The sequence below is a fragment of the Camelina sativa genome, chromosome 6 (assembly GCF_000633955.1).
Source record: "Camelina sativa cultivar DH55 chromosome 6, Cs, whole genome shotgun sequence".
Classification (NCBI taxonomy): domain Eukaryota; kingdom Viridiplantae; phylum Streptophyta; class Magnoliopsida; order Brassicales; family Brassicaceae; genus Camelina; species Camelina sativa.
The window spans coordinates 21303052-21327721 of NC_025690.1; the positions used below are offsets into that span (position 1 = coordinate 21303052).

At 36.9% G+C, this 24670-nt stretch overlaps 3 protein-coding genes, 1 long non-coding RNA gene and 1 pseudogene across 4 annotated transcripts; 1 reads left to right on the forward strand and 4 right to left on the reverse strand.

The window, feature by feature from the left end:
• Positions 6-3498, reverse strand: LOC104699316 (MLO-like protein 12; the record flags this gene model as incomplete). The annotated part of the gene is made up of 15 exons (XM_010414638.2): positions 3275-3498; positions 3034-3091; positions 2670-2914; positions 2464-2580; positions 2316-2376; positions 1831-1919; positions 1659-1733; positions 1473-1567; positions 1305-1354; positions 1167-1207; positions 898-1071; positions 750-785; positions 593-660; positions 447-507; positions 6-245 (listed from the first exon to the last, which is right to left on the reverse strand). Coding segments are annotated over exons 1-15 (1527 nt in total), but the record flags the coding sequence as incomplete, so codon positions are not given.
• On the forward strand, positions 5780-6547 carry LOC109133413. The gene is made up of 2 exons (XR_002038518.1): positions 5780-6055; positions 6292-6547. It is a non-coding gene; the product is annotated as an uncharacterized LOC109133413 (long non-coding RNA).
• On the reverse strand, positions 12926-15310 carry LOC104792735 (annotated as a pseudogene).
• On the reverse strand, positions 16275-18533 carry LOC104792736 (protein NUCLEAR FUSION DEFECTIVE 4-like). The gene is made up of 2 exons (XM_010518956.2): positions 17887-18533; positions 16275-17693 (listed from the first exon to the last, which is right to left on the reverse strand). Exons 1-2 carry the CDS (start codon positions 18443-18445, stop codon positions 16468-16470), a joined length of 1785 nt encoding a protein of 594 aa, XP_010517258.1. The 5' UTR covers positions 18446-18533; the 3' UTR covers positions 16275-16467.
• LOC109133514 lies at positions 21092-22168 on the reverse strand. The gene has a single exon (XM_019246989.1). It carries the CDS (start codon positions 22033-22035, stop codon positions 21229-21231), a length of 807 nt encoding a protein of 268 aa, XP_019102534.1. The 5' UTR covers positions 22036-22168; the 3' UTR covers positions 21092-21228.

Genomic DNA, 24670 nt, shown 5'->3' on the forward strand with positions numbered 1-24670 from the left:
TCAGAGAATCTAGGAGGAGAAGGAGAGGCAGTAAAGCTGGTTTGTTGGTCGAGGCTGCGGTGATTATAGTTGTGGAGGAGATGCACCGGTGACATGCCATGTGTTGGCGTAGTAGGGCGGCTCGACTGAGGTGTGTTAGATCCCGAGTGTCCATGTTTTGTCTGTTTCTTTGCCGTGTGGTGCCATTTCTTCAATGCATTGGCTACCCTATCGTTGAATATGGTCGGCCTCATTGAAGTTCCCATCTGCAATCACATAACGTTTTAGTGTTAGAAAAATCCTAATCGAGAACCAATTAATTTTGGAATTATTACTAAGTAATTGGTTCTGATGATATGGAAACTTAATAAATCCGGATAATTTACATATTTCTATGGTAAAATTTTGTAGCAAGCCCTTGATAGTTTCAAACATGACGTGTATCAATTTAGATTTGTAAGTTGTACCTGAGTAACAAGAGCATAGAGAGGTAGAGTGATGTAGCTGCATAGAACTTGTATTAATCCCCTGCCGTAAACAACAAGAAGTCTATGTTAGCGTCCATAAGATAATATTTTAGGTACACTATATATAGTTGAGGAAGTTAACATACCCCATGCTGATCCTAATTGCAATATCTTCGGTTTTGTGATGGAAGCAGTTTCTGAGTGTGAATTCGTACTGCAACATTAATTTCAAAACCATAATCATTCATTTGTTAAAATCATATTTAAAATTGGAAAAAAGAAGGTTAGATTGTTATTGCTTACAGTGCTCCAAACAAAGAAAGCCAGTTGAAATGCATTCTGTAATAAGATAAAATTACATAAAAGAGTTAAAAAAAACACAGATGAAAAAAATAAGAAAAATGAGTAAATACATACATGTATAAGAGTAAATAAATAAACTAAAGTATACCGTGAAAAGAACCAAGTGAATGAGGAAGAGAATGAAACGAGGACGACCAAACCAAAAGAGATCATCACCCGGTTCAACCACAGGAGCTCCTTTAACCACATATCCTTTATCTTGAATCCTTAATCCTAACTTAGATATTATCATTTGAAGTTTTGCTCCTACTACCAATATCACCTTCAATTCACACCATGATACAATTATTATTTGTTCACGCAACTACGTAATTAATAATTTGAAGACTTTGAAGTTAAAAAGTGTTTATTACTTACAAGCAAGGGGATGAAGGGCAGCCAAAGATATGAATTCCATCCTATTTTAATTTGAAAAAAAAAAATTGATGTTAATAATTTTTCATTGTTACATAGTCTGCATAATAGCTTAAATGAAATGAAATGATAGAGACAAACCATGTGTATTGGTCAATAAGAATAAGACAGCAATGCACCATATCAGTGGACTGCATTCACACAAAGATGTGAACAAGTTAATCAGATGATATTTAATAGTATTGTGGAAGATTAAAATTATTGCAAAAAACATTATTAATGATTTTTATTTTTAATAAGGGACTGTACCTTATACCCACAACCACCTTGAAATCTTCTTCCAAAGATCTTTGAATGTATTTTTGGAAATCGAAACGAGCTGCACTTCCTGCTGGCAAATGCGCCTGCACCAATTCAGCCATTGGATTAATTAAGTAATCAACAATTTAGAAGCAAAAAAACCTAGCTTAGAATTTAATTGTAATGATTACTTACCATAATAAAGCCATGTCTTAGTGTAAGATAATCCACTTTTGTCACTGATCCAAAGAACTGTCTGAAGAAACATGTCTGCATGCATCCCCCGATTTATCCATAAGTACTTTTTGTTGTCAATTTTTAACCAAATTATAGAAAATTATTAAAATAAAGAAACGCGAAAACTTACAATCCAGAGGGTAAAGGAAGACTTGCTCCAAATGTTCAAATGTCTACGTCCGAACGATGTATCTCTTGCAAATCTGAACCTCTCTGGATCTATAATAGATTAATAGTTAAAAAACGTCCCATTGAATTAAATAGATTAAATCATAGGACATAACGTACACATATATAGTTATGTAAGAAAAAAATATGAGTCAAACAAAAGGCGGTGTGTCGTTGGATAGACTTGGTTATCTAAGTCTATGAAAATAAACAACTAATCATTTTAATAAACTAACTTGAGATATGGATGAATAAATAAATTCGACTGCTACGCGATCATGATGTTAACGTTTTCCAAAGTCAACCACCGAAGAAAATATTTTATTCAGTCTTTCTTTAAAAATAATATCAATTTTTTTAACTAATGTACAGTATTTTGGTTTTCTTTGACTACAACTACAAAAATAAACTCTTATGGCGATTAGATAATGGTGTGTATGAACATACCATTGGCATATTGGTACTCAATTGTTTTGGTCTCTCTCTCCCATGACTTCCATTTCTTCATCTGCAGATTACATATCCATATTTATATGTGACAAAATTGAACATATACATTTGAACTTGTGCAAAGTGTATAGAGAAGATCATGTACCTTGGTCTTCCCCAAAGCATAGGTTATAATGCAGTAGAGAACATGAAAAACAGCGAGCACAAAGATGAAAATATGCAGCTGGTGGATACCATATGCAGATACTAATGCTACTTTCCCCTGGAAAAGATAAAACAAATAAAAATAAATATATAAGATTCTCAACCAAAACCTGGAAAAAATAGAGGGTCTAAAATAATAAAACATACCTTCGCTGCGCATTTGTCATAACCCTTGGTGGCTAAACTTCGGCGAGGACTATAAAAGTCGGTGGAGTCAAAGTCTTCAAGAATTTTGCGGCCATCGTCGACATAATCTTTACCGTATTTAGCGATTTCTTGTTCGTGGCTACAAGGATGCCAAGTTTTAGCAACTGTTTTTGGAATGCAAATTTGAGAGACTGGATCTTGCAATACCACCAATAGAAGCGATATGAATCCCAGTAGCATCAATTCTATATTCATGACAAACCAGAAAAGAAAAAGGTTTAGTTTGGGAACCAAAATAGAGAAAGATCATACTATATTGTATATAAAAATTGGTCCTCCAACGATATATAGAAAGTGTACTTGCCTGCTTTAACCTTTTCAAGAGCTTCATGTAAAGCTTTCTTGTGCTTCTTTTTAAACCACTACAGTAAGTCAGAATGGAAAAATGAAATTTTGATTTAATTAAGTTGTGCAGCAGTTAATTTAATATGTACTCTTCATTATCATTTGGAAATCAATTAGCAAAAAGACTAGAGAAAAGAAGATTTGAATTGCATATAGTTCTCCTAAAAATGGAAAAGTGAAGGAGAAATAAATATACGTACGTGACTAATAAAGTGCAAGAAATACTCGATCAAGATGGAAATGAAAAGGAGAACGAAGCAAACAACAGCAATAGCCCATGTTGGTGTCTCCTCCAGTGATCGCTCTTTTATCGCCATCACTCCAAAAGTCTAGTTTCTAATATTGATTAGCTTTTAGGGTTTCACAAAGTTTTATCTATAAGGAGTAAAGGAGAAAGAGATTAATGAGATATTTTGTTTCGGTTATGTCTCTATATATATGTTACAAGAAAACAAGATGCGTATGTAATATACATGCGTTGTTATTTTTTCTCAAAGAGAATAAATGAAAGTCAAACAAGTGAAGGCCGCAATTATTTATTAGAAAAATAATGGAACGAAGACTTTTGACTAATTCAAAGATAACGAGTTGAGATGAAGTGGCCTAAGGAGACTGGTAACGCCGTGTGAACCTAGCTACCACTTCTTATCGCATACCTCAAAACAAAATTTTCAATTTTAAATGTAGTTTTCTCGGTCGTTTTGATAAAGACCGAAACTTGTTCATGAGGCGCATTCATCATTATTTTATACATTATGACTTGATCCAAGAAATGATTTGTGGGAGTTATTATAAATTTACTGAATGAAGTTAAATGTAAAAATTCGTATAAGAAGAGAAAAGCTTATACTGTGAAATTTATTCATGTAGCTATGAACCAGTTTATCTATTTATTTTTGGGAATAAAACAGCGGCCAAGCGTTAACCGAGGTGAAACTAGCGGTCATATAATTGTGAATATTCCATTAAATATATTCTTAGTTCTTCTTATCAACTAGTGTTGAAATATATTTTTAAAAAAAAAATTCCTAGTAACTTGTTTGTAGCCAAAAAAAGTTACGTAATGAGTTCATTCTTGTGACAGCTTATGAAAACGTTAAACCGGTTTTGGTTTTTGGTGGTTGCCTAAAAATGATTTATGTTTCTATGCCATAACAGGATTGAAATCTCCAAAGTGAAACTTTTCCTTCTTTTGGAAAATTCACAAAATTGCAGTATGATTTATGTGTTGTACGTAATGTCGTGTGTTACAGGTTGGACGACTATTCATCCGCAGTCTGGACATAGTTAGGTATGTTGGTTGAAGACGGTAGACCATATATCACTGATAAGATGTTGAGATATTGATTTCCATAAATACTGTGATATACTGAATACTAAAAATCAAACCATTAAAAACAAAACAAAAAATTGTGACAAGGGAACCCAATTAAGCAAGGTGGTCTAGTTATTCGATTGTTAAAAAAAATTACAGTTACACATTTTCACACATATGCAGTTGCGTTACCGATGAAGAAGATATGCAACTTTTTCTTCATACGACCAGATCGATGAAATCGAAATTTTATTTTCAAGAAAAATAAAAAACATTGGATCAAATTCAATCTAAAGCGTGAGGTGAAACTTAATTATAGTGAAGTCAAACTTAACCAAAAGCTGGAACTGGAAGTACATGGGTTTGTTTATTAAATTAAAAACGTACATCGGTTTGACTATGATAATAGTTTCTTAAAATAATCATAGGTCTGGCTTTTCTTGATTAGTTATATAAAAGTTATCAGTGGCTTATATAGAGAGGACTTGATACGCAAGGTGACGAAAGAAAGAAAACACTCACTAACGGTATTTACGATTTATAATCATTAAAATCTTCTTTCTACTTTATTCCCACAAGGCTTTTGATTCCAATCTCGATGGAATAAATTACCAAATTAATACAATGGCCACAATTGTCATTTGATATGACTAATCCGACTAAATAGTACGTACTCATATTCTAACCAGTTTTTTTTCTTAGAAACTAACAATAATACTACTGTTCCATTTTTTATTAGTATTAATACGATAGGAATTATTGATTTAGGGGTTTTAATTCTTGCCTTGGTATGATTTAAGGCTTTTAACACGCATTATTCTTTTAAACCTACGGTTTTTAGCCAAGAAAAAGAAGTTAATTTCTCTCGAAGTTATGAGTTTACTAGAATAATAGACTTACACATTTTCACCCTAGGCTTAAAATTGATAAAGTAGTACTCAAATCATTTCATCAGGCGGTTGATTAATTAAATAATTTTATAATTTAAAAGTAGATGGTCTGAGTCAACTCAATTCATAATTCGTATCGAACATTGTCATTCCATGAAGTGTATTTGATCTTAACTTCCAAAGAGTTGACCCGATCCTTGGTAAGGCTGTGGTGTAAATTTAGGTATCCATCTTTGTTTTGACCCATAATTCCAAATTTTTCAATCTTAACTGATGATCTCGTTTGGTTTCCTTTGTTGAATTTAGTATCCTTTGTCCACAACTCCACATCGTCATTCAATATAAAATTCAGATAAATTCGTTGTTGAAAGTCATCTCTTAAAACGTGTTGTCCTTTTTTTTTTTTTTTTTGCAAGTTGTGATAGAATATAGGGATATTCCATGTAGATAGATAATATTTTGTATATACTGTTTAATGTATCCCACGTATATAGGGAGATCTTTGTAACCTCTCTGGCTATTTAAGGTCTCTTCAATCTATGAACTTCCTCAAGGGAGATTGCATATCTTTCATGGTATTAGAGCTATATCGTTTTTGATTTTTCCGCTTCCTAATTTTTTTTTCTTTTTTTCTCTTTTTCTTCTCTCTCTCGTTCTCTTCTTCTTCAAATTGTTCTGTTTTTTTCTTTTTTCTTTTAATGGTTGCCCCTCAAGCCAATTTGGAGAGAGCATTTGGTGTCACAAAGGAGCGACGACACATCTATCCTCCACAACAGGTAACCTCAACTCTAAGCTTAATCATAATGTCAACCAACCAGTCATAGCAGGAAATGGTTCAAACATTCCGGTTACTTGTGTGGGATCTTCCTCCTTAACAACCCAATCTCGTCCCCTCCTACTTAGAAATGTCCTTGTCGCACCCCAAATTGTCAAAAACTTAATTTCAGTTCGCAAATTTACAACTGATAATTGGTGCACAGTTGGTTTTGATCATTTTGGTTTTTCTGTGAAGGATCTTCAAACCCGGAAAATCCTTCTCTGTTGTGATAGTGAAGGAGATCTGTACTCCCTTCCAGCCTCTCTCAATAAAACTCAGCCATCTTCCACTGCTCTCTTGGCCTCAACTCCTTCACTTTGGCACAAACGTCTCGCTCACACTCAAGATTCTTTACTTTCAAAATCGTTTCGTTTGTAATAAAAACAAGATATCTCAGTCTTGTGAACCTTGTCAATTAGGAAAACAAATAAAGTTGTCATTTCAAGCTTCACTTTCATCTGTCTCAAAACCATTTGAACTAATACACTCAGATGTTTGGACTTCCCCAGTTCCTAGTATAAGTGGTATAAAGTACTATGTTCTTTTCTTAGATGCTAGTACTCACTACCTCTGGATTTATCCTCTTCGCCACAAAAGTGATGTCTTCTCTAAATTCATTCACTTCACAAACATGATCAAAACACAATTCCAAGCATTCATTCAACATTTTCAGTGTGATAATGGTGGTGAATACAATAATCATCAGTTCCACGATTTTTTTGAAAAAAATGGCATTACAGTTCGATTTTCATGCCCTCATACTTCCCAACAAAATGGGAAATCAGAAAGAATGATCAGAACTGTAAATAAGGCCATACGAGCACTCCTCTTTCAAGCTCGTTTGCCACCATCTTACTGGTTTGAAGCTTTAAATGTAGCTGTTCATATTATGAACATCATCCCCTCCACAACAATTCAAAACAAAATCCCGTTTACCCTCCTTTTCAATAAAAATCACACCTATACCTTCGCGTATTCAGTTGTTTATGCTTTCCCAATCTTAACCATGCCAACTTATCAAAATTATCTCCAAGAACAACACCTTGCATGTTTCTTGGTTATCCTTTGCAACATAAAAGGTATCGTTGCTTAGAATTGAAAACAAACAAGATAATCATATCTAGACATGTTTCCTTTGTCGAAGATAAGTTTCTTGCAGCTGATCACCAATTTCGGCAACAAGCATCCTACACTTTTCTTGATGCCGTTGATGAAACATCACTTGTTTTTAAGCAAATACTCCAATATGCCCTCCTACTGCGACCCAACCACCTTCTATTGCTCCTGCACCAGAAAACACCACCAAAAATGAGCCACCTATTCCCACCCATTCAATGACAACTAGGTCCAAATCAGGGATAATTAAACCAAAACAAGTTACCTCTCTTCTCACAACTACTAAATCACCCTTACCTAAAGGTCACAACCAAGCTTTACTGGATCCTTTTTGGAATCCTGCTATGATTGATGAGTATGGTGCTATGATTAAGACTATAAGCTGGAATTTGGTACCTAGACCTCCTAAGGTCAATATAGTTTGATCTATGTGGCTTTTCAGGCACAAATATGATGAAGATGGTGTTCTCACATGACACAAGACAAGACTTGTAGCCAATGGCAAGTCACAAGAAGAAGAAGTTGATTTTACAGAGACATTTAGTCCGGTGGTCAAACCAGCTACAATACGGGCAGTCCTTGATGTTGGTGTTGCTTTGAATTGGCCAATGCATCAGCTCGATGTAAAAAATGCATTTCTTCAGGGTGACTTAAAAGAGACAATATACATGCATCAGCCACCGGGATTTGTCAGCAAAGAGTTCCCAAACCATGTTTGCAAACTAAATAAAGCAATATATGGATTGAAGCAGGCTCCTAGAGCATGGAATGAACGGTTTACGAGATTTCTTTCACACCTAGGCTTTGTTATGAGTAGAGCTGACACATCTCTGTCTGTTTATAAGAAGGATCCTCAATTGGCGTATATCCTCCTATACGTTGATGACATAATGTTGACTGCCTCATCAGTCGATCTTATGCAGAGGATCATTCCACGGTTGAAAGAAGAATTTCCCATGACATATTTGGGTAAATTACGACATTTTCTGGGTATCAAGGTCGACTATAACAAACAAGGCATGTTCTTGAGTCAACCAACATATGCTCAAGATATCATTAAACGAGCTGGAATGTCAGAGTGTAAACCGTGTACGACTCCTGTTGATCTACAATCCAAGCTTTCAGCTACTGAAGGTGATCCGATACCAGACCCAAAAACTTACAGAAGCCTGGTCGGAGCTCTACAATACCTGACATTCACCCGTCCGGACATAGCTTATGCGGTGCACCAGATATGCCTCTACATGCATGATCCTAGAATACCACACATGAATGCTCTCAAACGGATCATTCACTACTTGCAAGGAACGGTGAAACATGGACTGCAGCTAGTACGAGGTAATATATCAACACTAACAGCCTATACTGATGCAGATTGGGCTGGATGTCCAGACACTAGGTGCTCAACTTCAAGCTACTGTGTTTTTCTTGGATCAAATCTGGTTTCATGGTCTGCAAAAAGACAACAAATTGTCTCACGATCAAGTACAGAGGCAGAGTATAAGGGTGTGGCCAATGTTGTTGCTGAACTAACATGGTTACGCAACCTCATGCGTGAACTCCATCTCCCAATACAAAAGGCATCCATCGTGTACTGTGACAACATATGCTCCGTATACTTGGCTTCAAATCCTGTCCAACATCAAAGAACCAAGCATGTAGAACTCGATATCCATTTTGTCAGAGAAAAAAATAGCTATCGGTGAAGTTAAAGTCATCCACGTCCCATGCTCACTTCAATATGCAGACATATTCACCAAGGGTCTACCAACAAGCTTGTTCACCAAATTCCGAATTAGTTTAACCATCCGTAGTCCGGAAGCTTTAACTGTAGAAAGGTAATAGAATATAAGGATATTCTGTTCATGTTCATGTAGATAGATAATATCTTGTATATATTGTTTAATGTATCCCACGTATATAGGGAGATCTTTGTAACCTCTCTGACTATGTAAGACCTCTTCAATCTATGAACCTCCTCAAAGAAGATTGCATATCTTTCAAGTTGGACAAATTCAATTCGGATTAAATTTTAGTGAAATTCAGAGTTAATCTATAAATAGATTATCAGAGATAATATTTCTGCAGGACGACAAATTTAAACAACAATAAATATTTTTCATTTCTTGTTACGTAATTGGAATTATTTTTATGTAATACTACTAAGTTAGATTTAAGTAGCACCACTTGAACTTTCTATGATTTAGATAATGGCTTTTCTCGTTTGACCAGCAATTAAGTATCTTAATTAGATAGTAAACAAAAATAGAAATTTAAGTAGAGATTCTTATTATAGGTTACGAAGTTATTAACTACTTAAAAAAAATGATATTAAACGTGCTCAATATTGCCTTCAGATCCTAACTATGAAAATAACTAAACAAGAAATTTATTGCTTTCGAAGCCAATTAGTATACGGAAAGGAAAGATGAAACTACAATTCAACATGGTTATGTATGTTTTTCTCCTGATAAATTAAAAATAAAAATAAAAATGTTTGTAATTATGGACGTTGTGTGACTTGTTTGTGTCCATAACAAAAAAAAAAATGTAGTCGTTTTATATATATGCTGCCGTTCGTGCTTTACGTAATTTAATTATTTTCTAATATATCTCAGTTTCAATATTTCCAAAATTCTCTTATATTTTTTTAAAAAAATATCTGATTTTTTCATATTTCTTTTTAATACTGATGTAAATAGTTACAACAAATCATGTTAGTTCTAGATTTCAATCCATGACATGAAATAGCTTTTAGGTGATTTGCTTGTGAATATAAAAATTATTTAGGATCAAAATGTGTTTAACTAATTGAATCCATTTACTAGTTTGTATAAACTTTGGTGGGCTTCATTGGGCCGAAAAAAAGAGAACAATTCATGGGCATCAGGTAGATATAAATAAAGCCCATTCGCTCAAAGAGTTTTGGAAACATTTTCTCCATTAAAGTCTTAATTAATCACTCCTCAAGCGCTACCACTAAACTACTGGACAATATACAAAAGAACTGGAGTCTTGCATCCCAACTCTGTATATTAAACTTATCCCATAATATAAAAATTTGACAAAAGAGTATTGGACCAATGTATTTGAAGATATAGTTCAGTCCGATTAATGTTTGTAATTGGCCTACTCTTCCTACTTTCGATGTATGACTAGTACTGTAGAATTATAGGATTTTCCCTTCGAACTTGGGAGTATAATTAATTATGCAAGCGCTACACATAACTATAAGAAGATGCCAAACAAAATTCAATCTCGAACTTTGAATCCTGTGTTGTTTTATTATTATAAGAAGAAAGATTTGTTTGTTTGTTTGTTTGTGTGGATAAATAATTAATTGAATAGGCATCGACATTGTTGCTTCTCCACATGTTATTCCAGCTGGAGTGTTTCGGCACGTTGGCCACTTCTCGAGTTATTAAAAATGGTATTTCGTGTACCTATAATGTTGTCCAAACTATAAAATATTTGGGCAATACGTGTACCTGTATATGTTTTTTCTTCGTTTTAATATATTTATTGACTTCACGTAATTATTTTAAACCTTGATTAGTTAGTTCGTCTACATACCACAAGTGTAATCTAAGTATATGAGAAATACAAGGTATAACTCTTATAGTATTTGCACCCAACAACAACAAAAAATGTTATAGCAATTTTGAAATTCCCAGTCTCTTAAAAGTTTTGTCTTGCAACCTTTTTCCAAAGTAACTAAAGTCATTTTGATGAAAATAAACAACATTTGGATGTTGAGTCGTGACGTTAAGTTTTAATTCAGTATTCTGCTGGCTCATCATCCATGTTCTTCACCATATTCGTATCTTTTGTGAGATATGAATATGATGGGTGCGTCATACATATTTTCTATTTTATTTTGTTTTGACTATTAAAAGTTTAAAACCATACGTTTATATATGTGTGATCACTTCACTATTATTGGAAAACTAAACAAAAACTAAAATATATTATTGGACAACCGGTTGTTATAATTTTCTTATGCCGAAATAGGGACGCTACTGATACCTTTGAAGTCTCATCCGAGATTCTTGGACGATTGGCCCCGATAATGAATGTATGACGCTGCATAATCAAATTTACTATTATGTGTTTGATTAAAATATTCTCTTATGAATTTTAATAAGTATTTTCTGTTGAAGATTAATAATTGCTGGAACCTGTAAGATATTTTAAATTTTCAAAAATCTCAAATATTTGTTTGGAAAATAATCCAAAACATGAACAAAAAAACAAAAGATTGTGAGGGTTTCGAAATTTTGGATTGCTTTCATGATCCATATATCACAACTTATAAACTTAGCAGATGATGATTTATCAAAATCACTACTTGCAAAAGTATCTGGGGTATGGCTTTGGACGAGCCTATCATCCATCGTGAGAACTTTCAAACTTCTCATGGAAGCTCACAAGTTGCCTCAAAACGACGGGTCGCCAGTGAGTAGACGGATTCTTCAGTTTGAAGGACTTCTGCTTCGGTTGTGCAAAGTAAAGGAGAGCCACCAGTTCATCAAAGGGAGTCTTCGATTGATAAGGTCGAGACAACTTATCATAGAAACGTTGTTTCTGAGACTGAGGATTACACGGAAAATATCAATGTGGGTGGGTCATCTTCAACACATAGACGTGACGAAACGTCACATGGATGCACGAAAGTTTTCTATAGTTTGTGGTATTTTTGATATATCTAGATTTTTTGAAGCAAGAAATAAAATATGATATTTTTGAGGATTAGCAGATTCAAAAATATAGTGTTGTTCCATATATATATCGGCATTGGAGGAAGGAGTGAAAGTAATTAATTTTTTTTTTTTCATATTTAGACATCTGTCGATATGTTTTTATTTAATTTAAATTCATGTATTCATATCGAGTGTAATTGGTGAATCTCTTATAATTTGGACTACCAATCGATCAGCGGGGAACTTCAGTGTGGAAATATTTCTTGAGTCGTAAGCTATCCTTTAACTGTTGAACCATCGTCTTGTTGTGAATTTCTCTGATAACTGATAGTGACTTGTTTTAATTTGGTATATTTTTCGCTGGTGCACTTCGATCTGGTGTAGTAAAGTTTGTGTATTTATGTTAGGTTAAAATCTGTCCAGAAAAAAAAAAGTGTTAGGTTAAAAATTATCACTATTTCAGTATCTGTATTGCCGAACCATGACGGCACGAGACTGCTATACTTCTAATCCGAGATTATTGGACGGCTGTATACATAATTGGATAACAAGACATAAAAAGTGTTATTTTTTTTTTTTTTTTTTTTTGTAGAACAAACAAAAAGTGTTATTCTCATTTTATTATTATTCCTTAGAATTGTCATTTTTCTATAAAAACATCCTAAAATATTATTTGGGGTCGACTTTTCTACAAATTGCAGTCTACTGTTATGTCTTTTTCGATTCTCTTTGTCCAATCTTAAGTGTAAAATATTGACGAGTGTATCTTTTTAAATCCAGTATTCACTAACTAAAGTTTGAGAATTCTTTTCGAATATATGTTTTCTAGAAATGTTGCACGTTTGAGATTTTTTTTTTAGAACTTAAACCGGTTAGTCGTTCAACTTTCCACATATCGTAGTGACGCACCCGTTCCAGATTTACATTACGGAAGTGTATATCGACATTAAAGTCCATATCATACCAACACACATGGCCTAAGTCCTCCCACTTGCAATAATTTGGTTCTTTATCTTTTTATTGATGTATTCAAAGGGTCCCCTGCGTTGTGGCTTACAAATCACATGTCCGACTCATAAGTTGACTCATGCATGACTCTTGCCTATCTCCAAATTTTAGTTCTTCACTACTATCCAAACTCCTAGCACACGTAACGATAAAGACCTCAAATAAAATATTGGTTCAAGAAAAAAAAAAGCTAGCTAAAACCAAAAAAGAACAAGTGATAGACTATGTGTTTATATTTATTTTTCGACAATCATCTACTAAATACCATACCTTATCCTACCCTCCTTTGCCTAATACTTTGCCTTTCACATCATCCTTATCTTTCTCCACCACTGGAGCCGGCGCTGCCATCTTCGTCTCGGCGGCCAAGGCTGTTTCTCTAAACTTTTTGTAGATATCACTCTTGTAAAACGTTTTGGTCCGGATCACCAAAACCGTCGACACCAATACACCGAACAAAGTTACCGTAGTAATTATTATAAAACACAACTTAAAACAAGATGTGCCTATGCAACTCAAGTCTTGCACACCTGTTCTCGTTATTCCTGATGCCTTGTTCTGCTTATCCGCCTCCACGTCGTACAAATAGCCAGCGACCCTAACGTTTAGCAAATAAGACCCGACCGGGCTTCCTACCGACCCAAAGTTATACAATGTGGAGTAGTGCTTAAGCCCGAAAATTTCCGAGATGATAGCGAATATAAGAGGCCATTGTGCACCAAAGCAGAACCCTATAATGACTGATGCGACGTAGAGTCCACCAGGGACATTAAAAGCTATGAGTAGGTGCCCAGCGCATGACAAGAGGAGGACCATTGTGAGCATTAGAGGTCTTGGGAATTTGAATTTGACCAAGATGATCTCAGAGACCACACGACCAAAGTAATTCCATATGTTCACGAGTGACACAAACGTGCTTATCCCTCTCTTTGGATAACCCAATGAGCTTCCGATTTGACCTAAATTGTCTATCGCCGTGAAAGTCCCTCCCACACCACATATTGATGCTAAGAACAATATTAACATGTCTACGCTAAACAACGCTTGCAATATCGTATAGTCTTCTCCTCTCTTGGGTGGGTTAAACATAGTCGTCCAACACGACTCCGTTTTCACCCTCTACTGCTCCTCCTTCTCTGACCCTTCATCTTCGTCTTTTAATGAATCTATGTTGGCCTTCTCGGTGACGATATTGATCTGCGCTGGATCGTTAAGGGCTACTTTTTTCTCCGTCCACAGCTTCTTCTCTTCCAAGACGACGACTATGATTGGCAAAAGAAGTAAGACGATCACCACTGCCGCACTGCCTCCAAACTCGCTCCGTGTGAAGCCAGAGAGTTTGTCAACGATGATGGCTACCATAAGAAACGTTGCGAGGCCGAGCGATATGTAGAGGAAGTTATAGAACACTTTAACCTCGTTGGTTTGTCTCTACACTTTCATTATTCTTATCGTCCTCAAAAACGCAAACGAGACTGCTGCGGGCAACCAACCTGCAAGTTTAATCACTCATACTAGGTTTCAATCCAAGATTTAGCCGGTTAGTAAAAAACTAAAAACTAATATTTATAACCTCATCAAGATTCATGTTATAACCACTGAACTCTGTTTTGCTCTGTTTTGCTCTGTTTTACTCTGTTCAACTCTGTATCGTGTCCTTTATATAGTCTCTCATCGATAGTTATAATTTGTTCATACCTATCATCAAGATAAGGGCTTTTGTATCTTCACCATAAAAGGCGTGGTAAAGCTGTGTAATAATGGCGCCACTAAGACCAACATAGCCCTTGAGAATCCCCAAGACAACCCCACGTGACTCCGGGAAGTTTTTAACGCACGTGACGAGTGATCCGGTATTAGCAAACGACTGCGAGTTGGCTCCGACGCAGATATAGAGACACATCTGCCAAACTTGAGGTTTCGAGATACGTTTTGTGACGGCGAGTCAAATCATGAAGTATTTAAAGAAGTTAAGGACTGCTCCGTTTAAGAGAACAACCCAAGGGGGAGTCACCTCATTGACTAGTCCCGGGAGGACTCCGACGTTGGCTCCGAGATCTTTGAAGAAACTTAGGAGATTAAGAGTGGTTTGGTCGTAACCTAAAGTTTTCTTGATATCGTTTGAATAGAGACTGAACATGTAAGTGGCTCCAGCCATCGACATGATTAAGAGACTCGCAAAGAACATGAACCATCTTCCAGTTAGGATTTGGATGGCTAAGCTCTTCATCGAGCCACCGGGAGTTGCATCCACCATTTTTAGGGTTTAGCAGAGAAGTCTACGTGTCGTTAAAGAAGAGAGACGGCGACAACCGTTATTATTGACGTTGATTTGGAGTGATCAGAGAGTGGGAGGTTTGACTTGGAAGCTCCGCTTCATTTGTATTATATTAAAAAAAAAGTGGCAACAATTTCCATGCAAGGGTGGATAGTTTCTCTTGAACGAATTTTAATCCTTCTACAATAGAATCTAGAAATTTTTTTTACATTTTTTTTTTTTACGTTTTAGTAGAATCACATTTATGATTGCTTTTAAAATATTTAAAAAAAAAAAATAGATATAATTCAGAGTAACCGCCCATATGAAGTGTTTGGATAGTCTCATACTCGTACGTGGTGTGCTCTTTATAACACCACAATTTCTAAACACAATATAAATTTTCGGGTTTAAGAAACCTAAAATTTTGGATGTGTGATTAAATTACATACTATCGTCTAATACTTGATCTTTTATAAATTTAAAATTTGTGGTATTCTTGGAATAAATGAGATTTTTGTGGTAATTCTGAAGAAAAAAAAAACATAAAACTTCACGATCGAGTGTATCTTTTCAAGTGCCATTTTTCTAAAATAGTTTGGTTTCATCCTAAAATAATTAATATTTGAAGCCGACTGTCCTACAATATACTGTTATGTCTTTTTCGATTCTCTATACCCACTAAGTGTGAAATAACTTCACGAGTGTATCTTTTCAAATTCGATATCCACTAACTAAAGTTTGAGATTTTATCTTTTCAAATATATGTTTTCTAGAAATGTTGCACGTTTTCAATTTTCTTTCGATACGAAACCCGTTTATCGTTCAACTTTCCACATATTATGGTAACGCACTCGCTCCAGATTTACAATTAGGCAAGTGTATACCGACATTAAAGTCCATGTTGTACCAACACACGTGAGCCAAGTCCTCCCACTTGCAATAATTGAATTCTTTACCTTTTAATGATTTGTTCAAAGTAAGCTCTTGTGGATCACAAAATCCCAAGTCCAACTCATTTAGTTGACTCATGACCCTTGCCTAATGTCCAAATTTTACCCCTTCACTACTATCCAAACTCCTAAAACGCAAAACGATAAAAACATCAAGTATAAAGTATTGCATTAAAAAACATAAAACTATTATAAAAACATGACTGATGGACTGATGGGTTTCACATTGGAGAGATATATAAAAGTGTTTACAAAAAAATACTTGACCATATTTTTCTTATCTAGCATCTTTAACTTAACAATCATCTACCAAATACTTTACCCCTTCCTTAGCCTACTACTTTGCCTTTACATCATCCTTGTCTTCCTTCCCCACTGTGGATCTGGCCGTAGCTGATGCTGCCATCTCCGTTTCGGCGGCCAAGGCTTTTTCTCTAAACTTTTTGTAGATATCACTGTTGTAAAACTTTTTGGTCCGGATCACCAAAACCAACGAGACCAATACACCGAAGAAAGTTACCGCAGTAATTATTATAAAGGACAACTTATAACAAGACGTGCCTATGCAATTCAAATCTTCCCCATCCGTTCTTGGCGTCTTCCCTAATGCCTTATATTGCTTATCCGCCTCCATGTCGTACAAATACCCTGCGACCCGAACGCTTAGCAAGTAAGTTCCGATCGGGCTTGCGACTGACCCGAAGTTATACAAAGTCGCGTAGTACTTAAGCCCAAAAATCTCGGAAATGATAGCAAATAGAAGCGGCCATTGCGCACCGAAACAAAACCCTATGATGACTGATGCGACGTAGAGTCCACCGGGGACATTAAAAGCAATGAGTAGGTGACCGGCGCAGGACAAGAGAAGGACCAGTGTGAGCATTAGAGGTCTTGGGAATTTGTATTTGATCAAGAAAATCTCAGAGACCACTCCTGCAACAACACGACCATAGTAATTCCATATGCTTACGAGTGATACAAACGTGCTTACGCTTCTCTTTGGATAACCCAATGAGCTTCCGATTTGACCCAAATTGTCTATCGCCGTCAAAGTCCCTCCTACACCACATATCGTTGCTAAGAACAAAATCAACATGTCTATGCTAAACAAGGCTTGCAAGATCGTATAGTCATCTCCTCTCTCCGGTGGGTTAAAGATAGTCTTCCAACACGACGCCGTTTTCACCGCCTTGTCTGGCCCTTCTTCATCTTGGTCTTTAACCTCTGATGAATCTAAGGTGGGTTTCTCTGTGACGACGATATTGATCGGTGCTGGATTGTTTAAGGCGACTTGTTTCTCCCTCCAAAGCTTCCTTTCTTCCAAGACGACAATAATGATGGGCAAAAGAAGCAAGACGATCACCACGGCGGCGCTACCTCCAAACTCACTCTGTGTGAAGCCGGAGAGCTTGTTAATGATGATGACCACCATGAGAAACGTCGCGAGCCCGAGCGATATGTAGAGGAAGTTATAGAACACCTTTAGCTCGTCTGTCTGTCTTTTCACTTTCATTATTCTTATAGTTCTCAAAAACGCAAACGATACTACTGCAGGCAACCAACCTACGAATACAATCATTCATACAATTAGTATCGGTTTAGATCCCTAGTTAGTAGAAAAAGTCATTAATCATTGTTTTTGATAAAATAAGACTAATCAAGATTAACATCATAACCATTGACCTCTGTTTTGCTCTGTTTTACTCTGTTTCATGTCATTATCATCAATAAATATTATAAAAATAATTGAGCTTACCGATCATCAAGATGAGCTCTTTTGTGTCTTCACCATAGAAGGCGTGGTAGAGCTGTGTAATAATGGCGCCACTAAGACCAACGTAGCCCTTGAGAATCCCCAAGATAACCCCACGTGACTCCGGGAAGTTCTTAACGCACGTGACGAGAGAACCCGTGTTAGCGAACGACTGAGAGTTGGCTCCGATGCAGATGTAGAGACACATGTGCCAAATTTGAGGTTTCGAGATCCGTTTTGTGACTGCGAGCCAAATCATGAAGTATCCAAAGAAGTTAAGGATGGCTCCGATCAAGAGGATGAACCAAGGCGGAGTCACCTCATTGAGTAGACCCGCGAGGATTCCAACGTTGGCTCCTAGATCTTTGAAGAAACTAAGGAGATTAAGAGTGGTTTGGTCGTAGCCTAAGGTTTTCTTGATATCGCTTGAGTAGATACCGAACATGTACGTGGCTCCAGCTGTCGACATGATTAAGAGACTCCCGAAGAACATGAACCATCTCCCGGTTAGGATTTGGACGGCTAAGCCCTTCGTTGAGCCACCGGGACTTGCAGCCACCATATTTTGGGAGTTAGGAGAGAAGTGTATGTCGAGAGGGATGGTTTTGGGTGTGTTTCTTGGTGGAATATATTGGCCACGAAGTGAGCGTGAGAGAAGAGAGAGAAGGTAGAGGGGGAAGACCGTTGACATTGACTTGGAGAGTGATTAGGATAGGAGGGTTATAAATGGAAGCTAATATGCTTATTTGTATATTAAAAGGAAACTAGGATAAGTTTTTAATAATTATATATATTAAAAATAGATATTGATGTATTAAATTGGATAATGATATATTAAATTGGATATAAAAGAAAAAAATTGGATATAATAGAGAATTTAATGGAAACAAATTGTACATATGTAAAATGGAAGGTGACATTGTATATTATATTCAAAAGCCTTCGAGTTGAATATAATATCCGACTATCCGTGTAATTTTACAACCCGTATAAATATAATTTAAGCTTAACTCATTATCTCCTAGCTTCTCGGAGTTGTAAAATTACACGGATAGTCGGATACTACGTTTACAGTACGTCAGAAATTGTGAATATCTTCGAAACGTACAAAATCTACATAAAACGTCAGTGGTTAGCTAAGCCACGTCGAACAACATTTTACGTCACTCTAGTTCTAGTTTGGTTATTGCATGATCAATAATAATGTTCTATAGGATACGTAGGTGTAAAAGACAGATGTGAAAAAAAAAAAAAAAACAAAAAAACAAAAAAAACAGATGTGAAAACCGATTAATGAGTGGAATTCAGTATTGGACTTATGCATATATATGCATGAATTATGTATGATAATGTTATTATAATAAATGCACCTACTAAGTTTTCAATAATTTTGGACAAACATTCATATTGCAAAATTAGTGGACCTTTCTATTTATCAATAAGCATATAGCTACTAGTAATATTAGCTAGTTAATTGAAGTAACGTAGTCGTTAACAGAAAGAGGCATAGGCAACAAAAAGATTAGGTGTATAAGTACTAATCACATTCAATGCAAACTAAGTTATTGACAATGAGTTTTCAAGAACCCTATTTTTGATGAAATAAGATGTCACATTCTAATCGTTTGGTTTTTCCAAACTCCAATACGTTTAAATGTCAAAGTATTATGCCTATACATGAATTCATATAGCTTTGATTTTCTAATCACAAAACATTTCTATGTTACAAGTTATATAGGATATCTGATATACTATATCATATATGTTTTCCTTTACGTATAATGTTTGCAAATAATGTTTGTTGAAACTAAAGTGCTGTTGTACCTGTAACTCTAAATATAAATGTACTATTTAATTTATAATTTTTCAAACGTAAATAGACAGATTATATACAAATTGTAATAATCTTCCACGATAATTTATGAGAATTGCCCTAATAACATTGTCCCAAAATTAAAAATATTTGTAGTAGTTGGGAAATAATATCGCCGTTAGCTTTTGTCAACAACTTGATCAACGTGTGGAAAATGAATGAATCGTCGAAAAGATGATTTTCCAAATTATGTTTCTCTTAATTTGACTCTCTTTATTTCAACGTTCTAATTCGACTATATTAGTTCTCGTGACGTAGTTTGTTTCTATGCAATGTTCTAGATTTAGAATGATAAGAATATGTTAATTTTTATGGCAAAAGAATACAAACAAAAAAAAAAGCGAAAAAGATAGAATCAAATAATATATTGTCTAAGACATTTCTAATCTCTTTATTTCATTATATTCCGGTGCATTAGTCTAAATAAGTAGGTTGACAAAAGAACTCAAAAACAAATCTCAATAAGTGTACAGCTGAACGGGCAACTCTGCGTATAAGATCTTTCTCTTTCTGAACGGCAAATCAAAATAAATAAAATTAAAATATCTCAAAATTGAAATAATGATACACCAACTAAATCGAATAAGAGATCCTTTTGGAAATAAGAACGTACTGAGTCTAAAGTAGACTTATAAGTTATAACATCACATTAGAAAAGAAGACTATTATGATAAACTAGTCTTTAGTTATTTCTATTTTTATCAAACACGAAACTCGTTAATTATATATTATTAAACGATCACGATCTAAACAACTAAGATTTAACGACTTTAATCCCTAAACAATATAATCAGTCAGCAAGAATGCAGGAACATAACACCTTCTCCATGACCATGACTACATCTCATGTCATACGTATGACGAATTACTCTACTTAATTGGTCTGACTGGTCACAGTTTCTTACTTGATGAAGATTTCGAGTATAATAAATTTAATTTGCTATCGCTGAATAGTCGGTCGTCAATGTATAGTATTTTTCTTATTTGGTTCAGAGCCTTGCTGACCCGGATCAATTAATGAAAGTATTTTGTCTATTTGATATACATTATTTAATTAGGCGTTTCTTGTTTGTAACCACGTATAAAAACTGAAGACGTGCAATATGAAAGCTCTAAAGAAAGACGTAGTTATGAGACTGGAAATTTATAAAAAAAGACATATGAGGTACATCTGAGGCCTCTCCATGATTATGTTGACTTTTTAAGCTGAATATATTGACTTGTAAACCTGAACGTATGAACATTTTATATTTGTTAACGAGGTTTTGTTATTTTTTTTTGGTTTTAATGTGAAGATTTCATTCCAATAGATATTACATAGTTTATATACCGATTACAAAAAACCCATTATCACAGGAACTAAAGGCAAAAAAGAACAATTAAAATTACAGAAGATGAGAAATACGACTAAAGTAAACTTCAAGGAGAGAGGGAGAGTGCAAATCGGACCCTGGGAAAGACAGGAGGCGGTCTCAGATTGTGCGGTCGACAGAGCGGCGGAGTGTAACTGCGGAGGATTGAGACGCTGAGAAGATCCTCGCATTCCTCTCCTTCCAGAGATGGTAGACCACCGTTTGGAAGAGAAGTTTGACGATAGCAGTGGCTTTGACGGTGTGCGGCTGACTGTGAGTGAGGATCCAAGCTGAGGACGCTAGAAGAGCGGTTGGAGGACTGGGAAAGAGTTTCGCAGCGAAGAACCCCCAGAGCTCTGAGGAGAAAGGACAAGTGAAGAAAAGGTGGTCATGGGTTTCTGTACCATTCGAGCAGAGAACACAAGCAGTGGGGACACTCATTCCCCAACCTCTGAGTCTATCTCTCGTAGGCAGCCGATTCAAAAGTGCCAACCAGATAATAAAGGAGAACCGGGGCACATTTTGTTTAAACCATACCACGTCAGCCCAAGGGACTACAGGAGAGTGGAGCCTTAGTTGTTCCCAGGTTTCTTTGGAGGAGAAGGTGGGACGGTAGTCACCTGCAGCATTACGCCAGAAGTAGGAGTCTCGGCCATTGCAATCATTTGGTGCAGGAGTTTCAGTAAGGGCAACCAATAAGGCCTGAGAGTTTTCTGATCGAGCTGCCGGTAAAGCCCAATTTCCATCTCTCGAAGCATCTAGAACATGCGCATCATTCGCTAATCTGAGTTGCCTTGGACCAGTCTCCCCGAGGAAGGTGATGAGCTGACCAAACTCGGTCCACGAGTCATACCAGAAAGAAGCATCACGCCCATCTCCCACCGCACATCTGAGGAACTCTGTGATGGTGGGTTTAAGCTGAAGCATGCTGTTCACTGTTTTGGAAAAGTGATTGGCCACCTTTGTTACCCAGAAGCTCTTCCTTGAGAAAATATTCCCCTTAAGCCATGCCACCCATAGAGAACCAGAGCTCGAGAAGAAGTTCCAAACGAGTTTTAGCCTAAAAACCAGTCCAAAGTCCTCTAGCAAACGAATGCCAAGTCCCCCTTCAGCCTTTGGTCTGCAGATATCAGCCCATGCAACCCTTGCACCGACAGCAGACCCAGTTTTGTTCTTCCAAAGAAAAGCAGAGCACAGGGAATCCACTTTAGCGTAGAAGTGTTTTGGCAATACAAACACACTACTCCAAAAATTCACCATCCCATAAATGACTGAGGATATTAACCTGACTTTTCCAGCAAAAGAGAGGAACTTTGCAGTCCAAGAGTGCAGCTTGCTAGTAATTCTCTCGAGAAAAGGTTGCAAGATGGCAGATGTGATTCTGGTCGGGTTGAGAGGGAGGCCAAGATACCTTGTGGGAAAGGACCCTAGCTTGATTCCAGCAAACTCACTCAAGGAGCAGGCATCATCCTGAGAATAACCCCCAAAGAAAATTTCTGACTTGCAGGGGTTCATATCCAGGCCCGACATGTCCTTAAACTTGCGCATTACCTCAGCAATGCCCGCTAAAGAATGTCTCGATCCATTTGAAAACACCAACAAATCATCTGCGAATAGCAAATGAGTGATCCTAGGCGTTGAACATTGGGGGTGTACTTCTATGTTCCCCAAATCCACAGCCCTCTCCAGGAGTTTAGACAGAGCCTCCATGACCATGATGAAGAGATAAGGGGACAAAGGGTCCCCTTGTCTTAAGCCTTTTTTACCCTCAAAAAACCCAGCCAGCTCCCCATTGATCGCTACTGAAAACCTGGGAGAAGATATACATTCTCGAATCCAGCTGCAGAAGAGAGGAGGAAACTCCTGTGCTGCAAGCAATTTCATAACAAAGTCCCAACAAACTGTGTCAAATGCTTTCTTGATGTCTACCTTTAGCATAGAGCTTTGCGGACAGGCAGCTCTGTTGTATGGCCTGATAAGCTCCGACGCCAGAAGTACATTTTCACCCAGTAATCTGCCCTTTAGAAACGCCGCTTGGTTGGAAGAGACACAGTCCTGAAGGATAGGCTTTAGACGGTTTGAAATTATCTTGGATATGATCTTATAAACCAAGTTGCAGCAGCTAATGGGCCTGTAATCACCAAGCTTACAAGCTTCAGGAAATTTAGGGATCAATGCAATCTTGGTAGTGTTAAAGTCTTTGAGGAGCCTCCCATTGCGGAAAAACTCCTGGACAGCCGCCACAATGTCTGGACCTACAACACTCCAGGAAGCTCTAAAAAACTCCACTGAGTAGCCATCCGGACCTGGACATTTATCCAATGGGAGGGCAAAGACAGTTCGGGTTACCTCCTCCTCCGTAACCTCTGCTACAAGACCCAGTTTGGTTTCTCCAGAACATCTGAACGGGATCAGTTCAGCAAGAGTAGCTAAATCACATGGAGACTGAGCCAAAGTTGTTGTCCCTAGGATCTCTTCAAAATAACCTGCCGCATTAGACTTAATATCCGCAATATCCGATAGCCGTTGGCCACTCTGGTCCTGCAGGAAGTGAATATGATTCCTGTTAGCTCTGACTAACACTGTCTTGTGGAAATAAGCTGTGTTCCTGTCCCCTAAGTGCATCCACTTGATGCGGGATCTTTGGCGATAGAACTTCTCCTCCGCTTTACTCAAGAACTTCCAATGAGTTCGAACACGATGCTCCTCTCTTGCTAACTCTGGGGTAGGTGTTGTTAGAATCGATCTGTGGAGAATGTCAAGCCTGGATTCCTCCAACCTTACTCTTTCAGAGATGCCACTAAAATGCTGCTTATTCAGCCTACGGAGTGCTGGTTTTAAGTTTTTGAGTGATTCGTGCACCTTAAACTGCCTGGAACCACCAATCAAAGTACACTGCCAAGATTGCCTGACTACATCCGCATACTTGGGGTGATCAATGATGTGATGGAAGAACTGGAACAGTTTCGGGATGAAGCGCCTTGCTGAAGGCATACTAAACCATATGGGCGTATGGTCAGATTGCTTAGGATCCAGTAACTCTGCATAAGCTTCAGGAAACGTCGATGCCCAAGATTGGTTTATCAAGGCATGGTCGATCTTCTTAGAGATAGTGTGACCATCACTGCAGTTCCACCAAGAAAAGAGAAGACCTTTGGCTTGAGCTTCAAATAGCTCAGCGTCCTGAAGGGACATAATCATATCCTCCATTCCAGACGTATCCACATCAACGGTGAGATGATCCGAGTGTTGGGATGAGCGAAGTATTTGATTAAAATCCCCAAGTACCGCCCACGGGTGGCGAGACACCGGAGTGGTGGCATTGATACTGATCAAATCTTCCCATTGAGAGCTTCGTTGCTCAACCAGATTGAACCCATAGACAAATGAAATAGTCAGGTTGAGGTTCTCTGCAGGTATAAAGACACCGCACGTTACCATTTGCGCCGACACATGATAAACCACCAAAGTGATACTCGGATCCCAGACGACTACTATCCTCGCCGAGTTATAGTGATCAAAGTTACCAAAATAGTTCCAGCCAGCTGGAACAGCACTAACA